This window comes from Haliotis rufescens, unplaced genomic scaffold (assembly GCF_023055435.1).
Source record: "Haliotis rufescens isolate VD_foot unplaced genomic scaffold, xgHalRufe1.0.p SCAF_1, whole genome shotgun sequence".
Classification (NCBI taxonomy): domain Eukaryota; kingdom Metazoa; phylum Mollusca; class Gastropoda; order Lepetellida; family Haliotidae; genus Haliotis; species Haliotis rufescens.
The window spans coordinates 80,906,323-80,924,704 of record NW_025963779.1 but is presented as its reverse complement, the minus strand read 5'-3'; the positions used below and the strand labels follow the sequence as shown (position 1 = coordinate 80,924,704).

At 40.2% G+C, this 18,382-nt stretch overlaps 3 protein-coding genes across 3 annotated transcripts; 1 reads left to right on the top strand and 2 right to left on the bottom strand.

Annotated features, from left to right (window-relative positions):
- Window positions 1-2,441: 2,441 nt before the first annotated feature.
- LOC125372148 (variant surface antigen E-like) lies at window positions 2,442-2,822 on the bottom strand. The gene has a single exon (XM_048381232.1). It carries the CDS (start codon window positions 2,820-2,822, stop codon window positions 2,442-2,444), a length of 381 nt encoding a protein of 126 aa, XP_048237189.1.
- A 6,215-nt stretch (window positions 2,823-9,037) lies between these two features.
- Window positions 9,038-10,344, top strand: LOC124143819. Its single transcript, XM_046512940.2, has one exon. The coding sequence runs from the start codon at window positions 9,117-9,119 to the stop codon at window positions 10,212-10,214; it is 1,098 nt and encodes a 365-aa protein (XP_046368896.2). The 5' UTR covers window positions 9,038-9,116; the 3' UTR covers window positions 10,215-10,344.
- Window positions 10,345-13,408: 3,064 nt separating this feature from the next.
- Window positions 13,409-14,779, bottom strand: LOC124143820. The gene has a single exon (XM_046512941.2). It carries the CDS (start codon window positions 14,704-14,706, stop codon window positions 13,576-13,578), a length of 1,131 nt encoding a protein of 376 aa, XP_046368897.1. The 5' UTR covers window positions 14,707-14,779; the 3' UTR covers window positions 13,409-13,575.
- Between the last annotated feature and the right edge of the window lie 3,603 nt (window positions 14,780-18,382).

Below are 18,382 nucleotides of genomic sequence, written 5' to 3'. Positions count from 1 at the left end.
TATGAAATTTGATATGCAGCATGTGGTTTTTGGAATAACGTATAATGCGTTATTTGGTATATATTCATTTTGATCCAACTACAACCTTTGCCTTCACATATTCCCCTATTTCCTGTGTTAGTGTTTGGAAGTTTTGACATTTTGTCTGAAACTACAATGCCTTTGAAGTTGCAACTTTCCATGATCACAAATATTGCTGAGAGGATTTTGATCCCCCGTCAAGCATGGCCACCATGGAAGATATATTTAGATGTAGATGGAGTAACCTAAATTTTCTATTTTTGCAAAAATTATGAATTTTGACCTTGATTCAATCTTTACAGCGTAAAACTTCATGTCATCAAACTGAAAATGCTTGATTTGGCAATAAAAATCAAAGAAGATGCAAAATTGTAAAACCATATCCTTGATCTCACACTAATCTGTCAGTATGTTTCATCAAGTTATCTGGGAGCAGTGGTAAAAAGTATTTTTTCATATGGTAGGATGATCCAGGCAAAAAGTTTCACCATTCTACACCTTTTAATTTCGGAGAAAATATCGAAACATGTTCAAGCTGGCCCAAACTGTCCACTGATGGCAGGCCAGCTTTTTGGGGCCAAAGTTTCTTGTGTGTCTGTTACCCATGGCTGCTCAGAGCCAAAACAGCTATTGCTTCAGCCATCAAAGCATGGGCTAGGTGCCTTCAGCACTTCAAAGAGGGGACTGTTCCTTGTCACCGACTCCATTTTACAACCCCTGGTATCCCTGACACCAACCTTTACAGTTGGAAGACCTTTGCACTTTTTCCATGCTCTCAAATATCTTCTCTTCTGAAACTGCTTGACTGATTAATTTGAAATTTGGCATGCAAGTTTCTTAAGAAGACATCATAATTATCTTGTTCTAATCAATGTGATAAAAAATTGTTTTGTTAAAATTATTATCTTATATTATATTTCAATTTATTTTTAAAAATTACAAAAACTATTCTTAAAAAACACATGGGAAAAACTATCTTACGTTTTGTGTGAATATAATTGCAGTCAGATGATCCAAGATTGTTCAAGTTTGCGTTCAACATTGTCCTAAATGATGGTCCTGGAATCTTTTGCACCAATACCTTTTAACCTCAGTATAGATCTGTGTACGAAAGTAAGGTTGAATGTGTCATAATCATCAGGTGAGCTACAGAGCCTTGTGGCTCTATTTGCACAATGTGACTGAATGAGTGAATCTACCAAGTCAGCGGTATTCCAGCTAAATCACAGAAGCATCTAAATAACCGAATCTGGACAAGGAAAACCAGTGATTGAATCATGACAACACCATTGTAGTCAACCATGAGGACATGCATTGGACCTATTGTATGCTTGCAGTAAGTGAGTGAGTGAGTGAGTTGGGTTTAACGCCGCTTTTAACAGTATTCCAGTTATATTGCGTCGTGTCAGCTTAATGTGTGAGGAAAGCCCGAAGTGATGCAGGTCTCCGACGTTTACCACTTCAGTGAAACCCACGAGCAGGGGTATGGTGCTGACAAACCTAGAAACATAATCGGGGCGAACCGGGATTCGAATCCACAATCATAGGTTTCTGGCATGCCCAAGGGACGCAACTCTGCACAGTAAATCACGGCGCCTTAGATGACTGAGCCACCCGTGCCCCGCTTGCAGTAAGAGGCGATCAGGCCCAGTGACTTGTATCCCTTGTTGCTCAGTAAATTGAAGAAACTAGGAAACCATCACGCAATGTTAAATAATATATATGGTAAAATTGTGTCTGTAATAGAGTATGTAACTTACGCTGAAGACACTGATTTGTTTAGGAGTCGTTTCCATGAAATACATATTCTTTCAAAACACTAGGCGAAACCAAGGTTAGTATACTTCATCACATCACAATGTTTATGTCCCAATCATCAATATTACAACTATATGAAGGTGATAAGGGCGGTTGGGTAGCCTAGTGGTTAAAGCGCTCATTTGTCACATCGAGGACCCGGGTTCGATTCCTGAAGTGGGTACAATGTGTGAAGCCCATTTCTGGTGTCCCTGGTGTGATATTGCTGGAATATTGCTAAAAGCCACGTTAAACCAACACTCGCTCACTCACTCAAGGTGATATACGACAACCCGAAAGAGGGACAAATGGGAGACCACTTTAGACTGTCGGGGAGGTCAGTCGTGTGTTAATTTTAGTGTTCAACTGGATATAGTATCATCAAGGTAGGTTAGAATTACTGTCATCATAAAATGCTGGCTTTCTTTGTTGCCATATTTGCAACTGTTTATACTTTGTGTTGGGACACGAACTTCTCGTCCCACGTGACTGGTGGTATCAGTTTTCGTTTGGTGTGTTTGTTGCGAGCTGGTCGTTGGGTGTGTTTGGGCGAGCTGGTCGTTGGGTGTGTTTGGGCGAGCTGGTCGTTGGGTGTGTTTGGGCGAGCTGGTCGTTGGGTGTGTTTAGGCGAGCTGGTCGTTGGGTGTGTTTGGGCGAGCTGGTCGTTGGGTGTGTTTGGGCGAGCTGGTGGTTGGGTGTGTTTGGGCGAGCTGGTCGTTGGGTGTGTTTGGGCGAGCTGGTCGTTGGGTGTGTTTGGGCGAGCTGGTCGTTGGGTGTGTTTGGGCGAGCTGGTCGTTGGGTGTGTTTGGGCGAGCTGGTCGTTGGGTGTGTTTGGGCGAGCTGGTCGTTGGGTGTGTTTGGGCGAGCTGGTCGTTGGGTGTGTTTGGGCGAGCTGGTCGTTGGGTGCGTTTGGGCGAGCTGGTCGTTGTGTGTGTTTGGGTGAGCTGGTCGTTGGGTGTTTTTGGGCGAGCTGGTCGTTGGGTGTAAACTACTTCAAAATGCATAACGAATAAAGACGGACATGGGTTGAGGATATATCTAATCTCTTTGACTTTGAAACGACGTCTACAGACCCCGAGTTTGCTGTAAATTACAATGTAATGGTATAGAAAAATGCATGCACCTAGACATTACTCCGAGAAAAACGATTACAATTTCGGGTTGTAGTTTCGCCACAACCTAGATTGAAACTTACAAACTTATGTCACATTTGTTCGGCTCGTGATGTTCAGAATAAAAAAATTGAAAAAGGCGATCTAGTGATTCATAGCAAGTCTTGCAAATTGGCTCGAAACGTATCCACGATTTGTGACATATGTGTCAGGGGCTGAGTTCCAAAGAGTCGAAGCAAAAGCCTGATAAATAACGTTGACTCTGATGTTGATGTAAATGAAATTGTTGATCAGCTTAAGGGTATAAAAGTCATACATGCCAAGCGTTTATGACGAGGGAGAAGAACAGGACATTACTACCATTGTTTGGTTGGCATTTAACACTCCTCATCTTCCTGAGCGCATACAGATGTATTTTCAGTCATTTCTAGCCCGTCTTTACCCACAACCAGCAATTAGGTGTCACAATTGCCAACAGTTTGGCCAGGTGAGGTGCAAAATCAAAATGCAGTATGTACAAGATGTTTCTGTCTGCCTGCTCCGGGCGCTCTTTGGCTTTGAACTCTGGTCCAACATATCCAAAGGTGGATACATCTCTCTTGAAAGACCACAACGCGTCTGCCTCAAGATGTGCAAAGGCCTGCCTAGAACAACAAGGACTGACATCTGTAATATACTAATAAGATGGCATTCTTCTGAATCTCATATCAACTCAAGAAAGGTTTTCTTTCTTTTAAACCTGTGCAACAGCCCGAACCATTTTCTAGCCAGACAGCTCACCTTACTCGTCTCTTAGCCTTTAAGAACAACTGTTTTATGAATGCACGTGGCTTCACCCCGGATTTATGGAACAATCTGGAGAAGTATCTGCATCTAGACTTCAGTGTGAAACCAACAAACAACAAAGAAATGTTATACAATTAACACTTGTATAAAATTAACTAGGTCTACAAACCAATACAAATTACTGCAAAGTAACTACAATGGCAGGACTCAATAGAGAGGCAGTTCACAATTCAGCGGCAGTACTATTACAATGACAGTATAAAATATAATAGCGATGTTAATATCAATAAAGTCAGCGAGTCTAATATTCACCTAGCAGCAACAGTGGTCAAACCCAAATAGGCCTAGGATAGATATCTAGGGTGAAAATACTATCTTCACACAACCGCTGAGGTTGATGTAATATGAGATGAGAGGCACGCTCCTACACACTTATATAGTATAATTCCCCTCAAGAAAGCTCGACTGCATGCGTGGTCCAGTGGAAGGTCGGGGATTCGATCCGTTAAAAGATGGTACTTTTTGTTACCCTGCCTGAAACTCGACATTAAGGTGCTAAAACAAGGACTGGTCGGCTCGGAGTTCAACGATTCTGAAATATTTGACTCATTGTTTTTATATTCAAACGGTGGGGAAATTGCTACATTAAACGGAATAGTAACTTCAATAAATCCTTCAATCAAATTCAAAATGTTGTTGGGTGAATTTATTTCAGTCGAATGATCATAGATAAATCATTTGTATAGTTCAGTATTCTTATCTTGTCAGCCAGATCTTGAAATCTCTCACGGATATGGGGGCGGTTGGGTAGCCTAGTGGTTAAAGCGTTCGCTCGTCACGCCGAAGACCCGGGTTCGATTCCCGACATGGGAAGAAATGTGTGAAGCCCATTTCTGGTGTCCCCCGCCGTGATATTGCTGGAATATTGCTAAAAGCGGCGTAAAAAACATACTCGCTCACTCTGACGGATATGATGGCGGTTCCATCGAATGGCGGTTCCATCGAACGCCGATTCCAGCGTCCTCTGAAACCAGCCGTGACAGAGTATAAGCCCTTGCCGTGACCGCCAGGTATCTGCCCCTGTCTCGGTTATTTAACTGGCCCGAAGCCATTATGTCCTTGAACCTTTGCTGATTCAAGAGAACAAGCTTTGGTAAGAGTCGAATCCGCCACCTCCAGGAGCACGTGTGTAATCCACTGAAGCGCCCTGAAAATCATCGATGTTTCACTGTCAAACTGTGACTTCACGAAAAGCGACGACTATAAATTCTTGGCGTAAGCTGTGCTCGCTCTCTGTTAACTCGCAAGTAACAAAAATGGCGTTTTGCGAAACGACCAGTCTGGATTGACAAGATTGATTAATGAGAAATCTACAGTTTATGAAAAAACATTCATTTTAGGCAGAATAACAAACTGCAAGAAGCGTTATCAACTCTATAAATGGCCATCTGTCATTATTCTGCCTTATCAATGTGGAACTAACGTGACAAGGAAGTCAACAGTTGTTTATGGGCCACACTTACGATAAAGGGGGACAATTTGAGGGGAGGTCACTCTTTTATGACAATAGGTCCGTCAAAGTGTTATGTTCACCTCAAAACTCCAGTCGTCCCAGACACTCAGTACCAAACTTTATGGTCCTTGTTGAAGTGGGTCGAGAACCTTGACATATATATTAGAATATGTAAACGTGTTATATATTTCTGGCTTAAGCTTACTTATAGCCAATCCCTTTCCACTGATTTGACCGTCTGAATTAGAAATAAAATGGACAAGTAAAACCACCTCGTCAGTTTTATATCCAGAGCTAGGCATAACGATGCAGAGTGTCACTTTTATTTAGTATAGCACTAGGATTAGTATTTGTAAGTGTTTAATTTACCTCACTATGTAATATAAACCTTTCAGTTATTTCTGTTACATGTTAAACGTTAATCTGTTTATGAGATCATGAGAAATTGGTGATATCGTGATATCTTGCACAAATTATTTGGACTTTCCAAGCTGATATTTATTTTACTTGTACAGTATTCAACCTCATTTTAACATTTTATAACACTTTAGCATGTAACATGTATAGTGAATTCAAAACAGAAAATGGAAGAAAAAATACCATCTTTCTATCCATCGGTCGTAGATTGTGAGGTGAGGTAAGATGAGGTGAAATTGTGTTGGACCTCGTGATAAAGCTTATTGCACTTATATAGCGACGTGTATGCACGTGTGTGTGCTGGTTGTACTTGTAATAGCATGAACGTATACTGGGTATACGGTGCTAACCAACTGAGATAGCATCCCGTAGCTGTGGCTATAGTGCCGGATAATGATACCCGCCTGTAAAACCTCAGGCATTTGCAGTTGTACATGAAATATTAAATCTAACTCCTATCTGGTAAATTTGATTACCATAAAAATAATTATGTCTAATATTTTCTGCAATTTTTTCTTAGTATATACACAGGGTTATGTGAAGATAATAACGTGTTTCCAATGATGGAACTTCGTGGTAAATATCAGTAAACCCTGACAGCATGCAATGTATGTATCCCACTCTATTTTCTCTCATTTCACCCATTTTCATTTTCATGAGAAGTGAAATGAAAATGTTCAGTATTAATATGTGACAGGAATGATGATAAATGTGTGTTTCAGAAGTGGAACCTCGGGGTTAATAAAAGTTCCAGAAAGTAGACCCCTGACTGCATAATGTCCACCCCATTTGGGCTGATTGGATTTTTCGTCCTGTGAGAATGTCTTTGCATAATTAAAACATTATGCAGTCAGGGAGTAATAATAATACAAGTAAAATAATAAGTTAATTTTGTTTCAGTATAGTTGGTCAAGTAATGTATATTTTGTCTTATTTCTGATGTGTAAAATCTGAATTTTCGTCCTGTGAAAATATCGACGCTCATGCTAATGTGCAGTCAGGGTGTAATCCCACACCTTCCCGAGCGCATCAGCCTGAAACACGAGCGATTCCGCATCGGTTTATATGTCTAATCTGAGTGTTTATACTTCACACAAAATGCCATCGCAACAAAATCTATCCTGTACTCGACTCAAAGATTTGTTTGGACAATGAATATGCATAAATTTCGCTAAATGCCCTGTGCATGACGATACACGTGAGCAGAAAGGGAATTCCCTCGACTGTAATATAGGGATTTCCCGACATTCAGTAGTAATTAAAGTAGTTCGCTTCGGTGGGTGTAGATTTTCACGTATTAGGATACTTTCTTAATGAACCGCAACCATTCTTTGACATTTGTTTATGAAAATGTGTAAACTTGTCAAACATGAAACGGATGAAAAGCATATGCAATATCTTGAATGGATTGTGAAAGATGTGACGAATCGTCACTATGCTGGCTGGCTGCCGGCTACATGGAACTCTTGGTAGGAGAGTGTGGGTAATGAATGCAATAGCCTGTGACCAATTCAGCTAATCAGAATGCAGGAATTTCAATGAACACAAGGAAAATTTAATTATATTATTATATATATTGCAGACACTCCATCCAAGAATAACACTTACTTTATGGATGATGTAAATCCTGCTGTGGAACCATGCATAAAGCACAAGTATCGTAAGTCCCAGGTATGGTGGTCTAACTTTGGATACTAGTAGTCTATAGCTCATTTTTATCTTGTGTTGTTGAATTATAATTTGTTCTTTCAAATGTTCGCAACTAACTTTTCGCAATCAAAACTGTGATCATCAAGTTATTATATTGTCCATCGATGACAGGTTTTTATTTAGTTTAAATATAGTTATTATCAATGTATAAATTTTCGGCACCATATAGCTGACATACTGCCGATGTGACGTTAAATTTAACTCGCTCACTCACTCACTCACCAACTGAGAGATGAACCATAAAAACCTTTCTTTCCTTGGTGTAATGATTACAATGTCCAAAAATAAGTACAAACCAACCCAATAACAATTTCTTAGACTAACATTTAGTCTATGAAATCTTATATTACACAATACCCTTCTCGGCTCTAAATATAAAAACAATAATTTTCCCTATGCTGATTTCATATGTGGATAGGGCTAGCTAGAGCTGGCTAGACTTGCTTTTGTATACTTTTCTAGATTGTTTTTTCCCCATTAAATAAATATATTCCACAGTTATGGTGCAGGACTAACGAAATACAGTGTCCTTTACTCATTATCACGTATAATCTGCGCAATAGTATCCAATTCAGATCGTGCACAATATAAACTTCACGAACTGAGGGATTTACTAGAAAGAAACTAAACAAGAGAAATAGTAGAAGAGGCAAAAAACTAAAGACTTAATCACAAAACCGTTGTGATCTTCTAAATATATACCGAACGAGTTTTCTCCATTTGGTTTCTAGTTTTAAACCCCAAACCCTTGACATATTTGGAAATGTTCGGTAGACACTGTTTTCTTTAAACATGTGTGAAAAACCTAAACAAAAAAACATGACTAAAAAACTTCTTGTCATCAAAAACAGAGCCGACATAATCTTTAAACAATTTCTTACTAGGGCTTCTTTCTCACAAGAAGAAAATGAATCTAAAACTGAAAAAGAGTGACACGCCAAATTGTGATACCTGCCCTCAATGTTTTACAAAGTAGCCCTTTTACATTCAACGACGGAAAATTTTTCCGTGTCCTTGTAACTATGAATTGTGCTTCCAAATACTTGGTTTATGTAATACAATGCGGGAAGAAGAGTATATTGGCCAGACGGGATATCCTAAGACTGAGAGTATAAGTCCACCAACAACAGATACGGGATCCCTCTTGCCGGTGTATCCCACTTAATCAACACATTGATCAATGTGCCGGAATAAAGAATTTTTTGGGTCATATTCCCGTTTTACAAGATATTGTGCTGAAATGATGCACTTAGAAAGATAAAAGTAAGTTTTTCACACTTTCAAAACTGAATTAAATGGCCTCAAATATGTGATTTAATTTATGCAAATATTTAGGAGATAAAAACATACTGTTTTCAATGTAAAATTTAACCTCGCCAAATTGAATTTGTAACAGTATGCGCAGTATTTGCATAATGCTATTTTCAGATAGTGATATTTGTTGTAATTATCACGTAAATACGCCTCGGGTTTTATGAAAATGCTATGAGTACATGCTGTAACAGTAATGACTATGTTTATCATGTTGTAGCCTTCCAAACAATTTGAGTGTCAACAGCGTAATCACATATCCCATCCCGTTTGCATAGGTTTCAGACATGTAAAATCTGAGTTTTCGTTCTGTGTAAAATATCTTCGTGTATGACAGTGGACTGTGAATAACCACACTCCGTGCCGAGAGCTTCGAGCAGAAGCAGGGGGAAATATTACCTCGGTTATTACGTGTAATCTGACATTCTTAGACATTTGATTAAAACAAAATGTCTTTGCGCTGGAACCCACCCTGTACTCGACTTGTGCTGGTGTTAACAATGATAGTTGCAACAGTTCTCACAGTTGTATATTTCAAAGGATCGAATTTTGTCGCTAATATTCCCAGGACAGAGTTGTCCTCTGTTAATAACCTGCACATAAAACTGGGTAACATTCAAAACGCCATCAGTGAGTTGTCTTGGGACATCAAAGAGAGGGAGAATGAGATACAGCCCCAAGTTGAAGTGAGGACCAAACCGTCGCTTCAAGCACAACCCTTTAAGAAGAAGATCCCATGGCAGGGGATTGCGTACAGAAGAACAAACGGATCATGGGTAGCAGATGACAGTGTGTGTACAGAAGACGAAGTGTTTGATCGGGCGACTCTCAAAACACCCGCTGGAAATACGCCCATCTTCATCCACGATGTCGTCGTAGATCGCTCAGTCTCTAAACGCCTGAAGGCTGTTGGTAATTGGGAGCCGGAAGTCATGTACACTGCTTTTGAAGCACTGAAAGAAAATAAAGATCACGTGTTTGTCGACGTCGGAGGCAATATTGGAACATTCAGTCTTGCTGCTGCTAAACTGGGGCACAGGGTCATCTCTGTTGAGCCCTATGCTATGAACACTAAACGCCTGTGCCGAGGAGTGGTAAAAGGTGGGTTTGCTGGACAGATGTTTGTCATATATAATGCAATGTCATACGTGCGGGAAACAATTTCATTTAAAGTCTTCCCAAAGGAGGCTGCAATGACACGCATTGTCAAAGCAACTAACACCAAACCAAGCAGCGATGCGGTAACGACCATTCAGATGAACGATCTGTTGGAGATGTTTGACATCAAGTCAGCTGTTTTGAAGATGGACTGTGAGGACCATGAAGTAGATGTGATGAAAGGTGCCGAGATTTTCTTCAAGGTTGTCGATGTGCGCATGGTGATTATTGAATGGGACAAACTTTACAAAAACCCAGAAACACCATATATAATAGAAATGATGGAACGATTCAAATTTAAACCATATACAATTGGCAAGGACGCAAAGCCTTTGAATATCTCTGAATACAATCAATGGAATATAAGGAACATTGTGTTCAAAAGATAAGAATAACACATGTGTTGTATATATTCTGATGCTGTTTTATCATATATCTGTGAATCACTTAAATTGTTCATTTCATTTTTGTCCTTGATGCGTCAATTTGGAAGTGTCCCGTACACGTCTACAATAAAAACAATTTGATAGCTTTCCTGAGGCCTTCGATTTTCTCATATTCATATCATTCATATGAGACAGAGTATGATTTTAGATATCGATGAACTATTCAATTAAAAAGCAAGAACTCCTTCTGAGAGAGAGAGAGAGGGGGGGGGGGGCTACATACCATAGAATAATGAGGTAGTTATCAATATACAAGTATATGGCGGCAAATGACACATTAGGTATACTGATTGATTACTTGGCAGAAAAATCTAGAAGGTTTCCTTCATATGATGGTAGTTTTACTTCGCAGTAAATTTATCATAGAATTTATCATTTAACATAGAAGGACGACTATCTGTTAGTCATTACTGATAATTTGGCAACCATTTAAAAGGAGGTACCAAACCAAAGGGGAGACGGTGCTCTTCTGCACACATGCCATGATTTTGAGCACGAACTTGTTTATTTTACAAGAACCTCATGTTATAATGAAACTATTAAACGTTTTTAACGTTTAATAGTTTCATTATAACATGAGGTTCTTGTAAAATAAACAAGTTTCCTGGAATAAACAGTTTGTCAATGAACTTTCATAAAACCTATAATATGTTTGCTTTCATTTCAACTGAACATGAATGTTTCGATTAATCAGTTTAACACAATTATTCTACACTAAATTCACTGTATTGATCAGCCAGTGATTTAATGATATGACATGTTATTTTATAATTAAGATCGGTACCATATTTGTACAAAGTATTTAAGACAGCTCTATGACTGTTAGGGGGAGGACATATTGACCTCGTGTTCATGTAATAAGACCGATTAATTGTAAAGAGTCCGTTATCTGATCCTCTTCGAAAAGGGTAAAATTCATCTGGGTTTCCATGGACTACTGTTCCAGTATATCAGGATATCCCTGGGTTACTATGGACTACTGTTCCAGTATATCGGGATAGCCACGGGTTACCATGGACTACTGTTCCAGTATATCGGGATAGCCACGGGTTACCGTGGACTACTGTTCCAGTATATCGGGATATCCCTGGGTTACCATGGACTACTGTTCCAGTATATCGGGATAGCCTCGGGTTACCGTGGACTACTGTTCCAGTATATCGGGATATCCCTGGGTTACCATGGACTACTGTTCAAGTATATCGGGATAGCCACGGGTTAGCGTGGACTACTGTTTCAGTATATCGGGATCTCCCATGGTTACCATGGACCACTGTTCCAATATATCGGGATAGCCACGGGTTACCGTGGACTACTGTTTCAGTATATCGGGATATCCCTGGTTTACCGTGGACTACTGTTCCAGTATATCGGGATAGCCACGGGTTACCGTGGACTACTGTTCCAGTATATCGGGATATCCCTGGGTTACCATTGACTACTGTTCCAGTATATCGGGATAGCCACGGGTTACCGTGGACTACTGTTCCAGTATATCGGGATATCCCATGGTTACCGTGGACTACTGTTCCAGTATATCGGGATATACCATGGTTACCGTGGACTACTGTTCCAGTATATCGGGATATCCCTCGGTTACCATTGTCTACTGTTCCAGTATATCGGGACATCCATTAATTACCAAGACCTCTGTTCCAGTATATCGGGATATCCATGGGTTACCATGGACCTCTGTTCCAGTACATCGGGATATCCCTGGGCTACCATGGACGACTGTTCCAGTATATCTGGATATCCATGGGATTTCCCAGTATAACGGGATAAACGTGGGTTATGATGGACTTCTGTTCCAGTATATCTGGATATCCCTGGGTTACTATGGACGACTGTTCCTGTATAAATGGATATCCATCGGATTTCCGAGTATAACGGGATAAACGTGCGTTATCATGGACTACTGTTCCAGTATATCTGGATATCCCTGGGTTACCATGGACGACTGTTCCAGTATAACGGGATAAACGTGGGTTACCAAGACAAAGACACACTGTTGGACGATGACTGAATGTTGTCTCAACATATCTGAGATATTCTTGATTCCCATGGTGCCAAATGCCGGGATTACCACGTATTTTCCACCATATCGGGACGAACGATTGAACGGAATACCATCAATTACCAACAACTAGAGCAAGCAGTGTTGGCATTACCATGGATTTACACTGTTCCATAATATCAAAGATGTGGTAAGAATAGGTCCCCCAACACCACATACATGTATTTGTTTGTTTGTATGTTGTTTAACGCGGCACTCCGCAATATTCCAGCTTCATGACGGTGGTCTGTAAATAATCGAGTCTGGACCAGACAATCCAGTGATTGACATCATGAGCATCGATGCACGCAATTGGGATACGATGACATGCATTAGCCAAGTCAGTGAGCCTGACCACCCGATCCGGTTAATCGCCCCTTACGACAAGCATAGTCGCCTTTTACGACAAGCATTGGTTGCTGAGGACCTATTCTACCCCGGATCTCACGGGTTTGTGTTAAGAGGCGACTGATGGGTTTTGAGGTAGTTGTGATGTGTGACCTGGTCGAATGAGTGTCATTGAGCCCCACTGGATAAAATCGTAGGTCATGCAAGCTACACACAACTTAATTGTGAGATATCTGCGGAGATTCATCTTCTCAATATTTTGCTGAAGTACAAGAACAGATACCCATAATAATATTCTCTCAAATATGGAAGAGAAGAAATGTACAAAGATCTTAACGTCTGCTGAAAACGCCTCCCGATACGTCTCCATGATCTGAACTATGCAAATATTGCACCCAAAAACTGCACAAATTAGGAGTGAGTGAGTATGGTTTTACGCCGCTTTTAGCAATATTCCAACAATATCACGGCGGGGAACACCAGAAATGGGCTTCACACATTGTACCCATGTGGGGAATCGTACCTGGGTCTTCAGCGTGACGAGCGAACGCTTTAACTACCAGGCTACCCTACCTGCCTTAATTACAATAGGACAAATGTTAACGGAAGTAGCTTTTATTCATACATTTCAAAATATATTACACAATAAATTGCATACAGTATCTCACATACAACATGTACACTCTCATACAACATCTTATATACAACATGTACAGCATCATATATTATCATCCAAAACTGGCTCCCACAGGAGATATCGCTTGGGTGAGATCAAAGATGAAATTGCATCACAATGCTTTGCAGACCATTGTGACGTCATTGTTACCATGACGTCACAATCAAATGACATCACTAATGGCGCGCATATACAATCTGTCTTCATTCACATTCCAGTTGAGTTTATACTTTCTTAAACACAACGTTCCTATTTTTCCATCGAGTATACTCAGACATATCCAAGGCTTTTGCGTTTTTCCCGAGGTTGTATGGTTTGAAATTAAATCTCTTCATCATTTCTATGATATACAGTGTTCCCTGGTTTACAATAAGTTTATCCCATTCTATCAGCACCATGCGTACATCGACTTTTTGAAAAAAAATCTCTGCACCCTTCATCACCTCCACTTCGTGGTCCTCACAGTCCAGCTTTATAACAGCTGACTTCATGTCAAACAGCTCCAGAAGATCGTTCATCTGTATGGAAGTTACGGTATCTGTGTTTGAAGTTGAGTTAGTAACTTTCTCAACACGGGTCATTGCAATATCATTAGGGTGGAGCTTAAATGAAAGCGTTTCTCGGAGTTCAGACATTGCATTGTGAATGACAAACATCTGTCCAGCAAACCCACCTTTTACCACTCCTCGGCACAGGCGTTTGGTGTTCATAGCATAGGGCTCAACAGAGATGACCCTGTGCCCCAGTTTAGCAGCAGCAAGACTGAATGTTCCAATATTGCCTCCGACGTCGACAAACACGTGATCTTTATTATCTTTCAGTGCTTCAAAAGCAGTGTACATGACATCCGGCTCCCAGTTGCCAACAGTCTTCAAGTATTTAGAGACCGAGTGATCTTTGACGACATCGTGGATGAAGATGGGCGTATTTCCAGCGGGTGTTTTGAGAGTCGCCTGATCAAACACTTCGTCTTCTGTACACATACTGTCGTCTGCTACCCATGATCCATTTGTTCTTTTGTACGCAATCCCCTGCCATGGAATCTTCTTCTTAAAGGGCAGAGCTTGAACTGCTTGTCTTGGCGTAGGTTTCGCTGGAACTGGACTTGGAACTCGAGCTGGTACCTTGTTCTGGTGTGATTTTATATCCACAGACAACTCACCAACTGAATGTTGAATGTTATCCATCTTTGTGTTCAGACTGGTAATACAAGGTCCCTGTGTCTTCCAATAATTATTGTTTAGTCTAGGTCCCTTAACATACAACAGTAGAAGAACTGCGGCTGCTGTTGTAAATGCCAGCACCGGTCTGGCATAGAACCGAAACTTCTCTTGGAACATCTTGTTCAAGTCCATGCGTCTCCTCCAGCAGCAATGTCAACAAGGTATTTGTTCTGACCGAGCGCAGCTTCTTTCAACACAGACCTGCTGATACTGGTCGTTTGTACACTTCATCCCTGACTGCATGCGTCTATATAGCTGGAGATAACAATCCACTCGTTATCTTAATCCGGGTTAGCATTCGCTGTGTACGGAGTTCCCCAGGCTATGTCGTTCTGGAGGGACAATCACAACTGGCTCACAATGGAGTGGGGATAATGAGATGTTGATTGCAACACTTATGGCATTAAACCTTCTGTCTCTGATAAGAATAATCTACTGAAATAGAATTGCCTTTGGATCAAATGACGGAAGGTTTCCCAATACGTACAATACCACTTTCTTTTTCTTCTTTTGCATCTGTCCTGCTCAAGTTTCAAAGAGAGATTATGCTCTTGCTTCCTTCAATGAATTCTTTGGTATTCACTTCTTGAGAAAGTTACCATCGTTCCAACAGTGTTGGTCTTGTCGTACAACTTGGTGACCCAACGAAAAACTGTCCTAACTATGGTATACTGTCAGGGACATTCTCTCGAGCTCGCATTCTCCCGATCTCGACCTTTGGAAACAAGCTCAATATGCCAAAAGTGCGAGAACGCAAAAATCTCGCGTTTTCGTGTTTTTTTACATAACACATTTCTGTCATAAGTCGACAACGCGAGAATACAACATTTGGACAGGATGCAAAATATCGCAATCTCGCAGTCTTGACTTGTCAAATCACAAACAGGAAATCAAGAGAATGCGACATTTCATTGCGACATAACCCGTATAGTTATTTATTCATGTGCTGCACGTTACTGTTGGATCATGTAGCACGTTGTGAGGGGTGTTACCGGTTCAAGCATTTCTTGTCAAAGGCATCAGTGAAATTCGGTGACTTCAAGGTGAAAATGCTTTGTGAATTAGTCAAGGTTAGATCGTGTCTAATGAGAGTGTGCATTCTCGATCCTAAATATTTCATTGTGTTCAGTCGAAACCATCAGGACTATGTGTTCAGTCTTGATCCCGAACGCCTACAAATGTACCTTGTCTAGATCCTGAATGTATGTGTTCGGTCCAGATCCAGAATGTCTAATGTATGTGTCTAGTCTAGATTCTGAATGTCTAATGTTTATGTCTAGTCTAGATTCTGAATGTCTAATGTATGTGTCTAGTCTAGATTCTGAATGTCTAATGTATGTGTCTAGTCTAGATTCTGAATGTATGTGTCTAGTCTAGATTCTGAATTTCTTATGTATGTGTCTAGTCTAGATTCTGAATGCCTAATGTATGTGTCTAGTCTAGATTCTGAATGTCTAATGTATGTGTCTAGTCTAGATTCTGAATGTCTAATGTATGTGTCTAGTCTAGATTCTGAATGTCTAATGCATGTGTCTAGTCTAGATTCTGAATGTATAATGTATGTGTCTTCTCTAGATTCTGAATGTCTAATGTTTATGTCTAGTCTAGATTCTGAATGTCTAATGTATGTGTCTAGTCTAGATTCTGAATGTCTAATGTATGTGTCTAGTCTAGATTCTGAATGTCTAATGTATGTGTCTTGTCTAGATTCAGAATATTTAATGTCTTGGTGTGACGCCTAAGTTAAGCTTTAGCCGCCATCATGTATGAGGAATGCCAGCAATTTATTGTCCATGTTTAATTACAAGGAACTGATAACTTATAGGTACAAGACATTTGTCTATTGTCTGGGTGGCTTGTCCTTGCTAAATATGCGTTAAGCAGCATGAGAGGAGGCCTCCTTGGGTAAGTGACAACGTACTGACGCGACACTACTTGCTTCACACAGGCAGCCTGGTTTTCGATAGGCACCGCATTGTGTAAAGCCTAGGGCAGTGTTCAAAGTGCCGATTGGTAAGACCCGTGGTCAATGGACACTTAGGTCAGATTGCCCACGTAAATTAGATCCATTTGATAGGCCAGCGTAACATGCAGTTTTGTGGGTACGCAGGAACATCCATGAAAACGCTAGCCTCCATTCCTGACTGCAACATTGTACTACTGAACCATTGCCATATACACACTCATAAACACACGCACGCACGCACGCACGCACGCACGCACACACTCACACATACATACACATACGCTCACACGCGCATACGCACATGCGTACTAATACGAATGCGTATCTACTTTGATTTATGTATATGTCGGGATATTTTCAGGGTCAGTGGTAGATCATTTACATTCTGAGATAGTTTCATGTATGGAAATTATATTCCCCAAATAAACTATAATCAATAGCACTCTTAAACTGTATTTATTTTTTTTTAAAATGTTTCTTTTATGAAACTAATTTCGTCTTCACATCAAACAAATAACCTGAGAATAAAGGTAATAATCTAAAGATCAGATCACAAGACAGTATCAGTTAACAGAATCTATATTGGCGAAAGAGTCCATTACTATGTTGAAATGTTTATTAGATAGACCTCCGGCTACATCGTCCTGTGCCTCATCACCTTCACAACGCCCTAAGGCCTATACGACCTTGAGATTTATGAGACTGCCTACCCCAGATTTAGGGGTCTGTTAAGAGGGTATTAGGGACTCAGCAGAAAGGTACGCGTGACATGAAACAAATCGTATTTGGTACGGATATCCAACATTTAAAAGGATAATACGTAAGAATGTCCTTTTTTCGATATTTTTCAGTTCAAAAGTACCCAAAGATTCAACATCAATGAAATTTGATGCAATGGTTGGAAGAAATTGTATCTGAAAATATAATTTTATCAGGAATAATATATTCCCATGTAGTGTTATTTTAGTTGCAGCTTTTACTATGTATAAAAGTTAAGAAAAGAGTTAGCGCCTTATTGAAGGGCGCAAAAGCGAGGAAACACTGTAATAACGAAATACATGTCGCTTTTATCATATATAGACGGCATACTTGGCGACTGTCTATTACAGAGATAAACAGGAAGTACGTTTGCGCAGCAGGTATCGAAACTAGGGAGATAAGTAAAAAGAATTGTTTTTATTGTAAGCGACTTGTTACTGACGCTCAGGACCCGTGATCCGGGGTAGAAGAGGTTTTCAGCAACCCATGCTTGCCGTAAATGGCGACTATGCTTGTCGTAAGAGGCGACTAACTGGATCGGGTGGTTGATGCATGTCATCGATTTCAATTGCGTGGATCGATGCTCATGATATCAATCACTGGACTGTCTGGTCCAGACTCGATTATTTACAGACCGCCGTCATATAGCTGGAATATTGCTGGATGAGGCGTTAAACAACAAACAAACAAACCAACAACTGACGCTCAGATGTCAAAGCGATAGTGAACAGCTGATGAATCATTTTGTGAGTGAAATGGCTGACCTACGGAATTTTAAGTTTTTGATCTGGGATGGTGGGGTTAACGACAAAAAAATGATTTAATTTAATTTATTTTTCTCAAAAAACAGTATGACTGTAAAAAAAAAGAATACAAACAAGACGCATGGTTGAGCGAGTTTGAATGGGCGAAGATGAACGCAGATGGCAAGGACTTAATTAATTTGTATTGTTTGCCGTAAATGATAACTGAGAACATAAAACTTAATGAAATTTAACAGGACAAGTGAAAACATTGCAGGACGAGTACGAAATATAATCTACTTGCAGTGCAGGACATGTTGGGTTTAAGAATTGTTTCCAG

Excerpts from the sequence above, each read along its gene's own strand:
- LOC125372148 (XM_048381232.1), bottom strand. The coding sequence starts at position 2,822 with ATGCATTTTGAAGTAGTTTACACCCAACGACCAGCTCGCCCAAAAACA.
- LOC124143820 (XM_046512941.2), bottom strand. The coding sequence starts at position 14,706 with ATGGACTTGAACAAGATGTTCCAAGAGAAGTTTCGGTTCTATGCCAGA.
- LOC124143819 (XM_046512940.2), top strand. The coding sequence starts at position 9,117 with ATGTCTTTGCGCTGGAACCCACCCTGTACTCGACTTGTGCTGGTGTTA.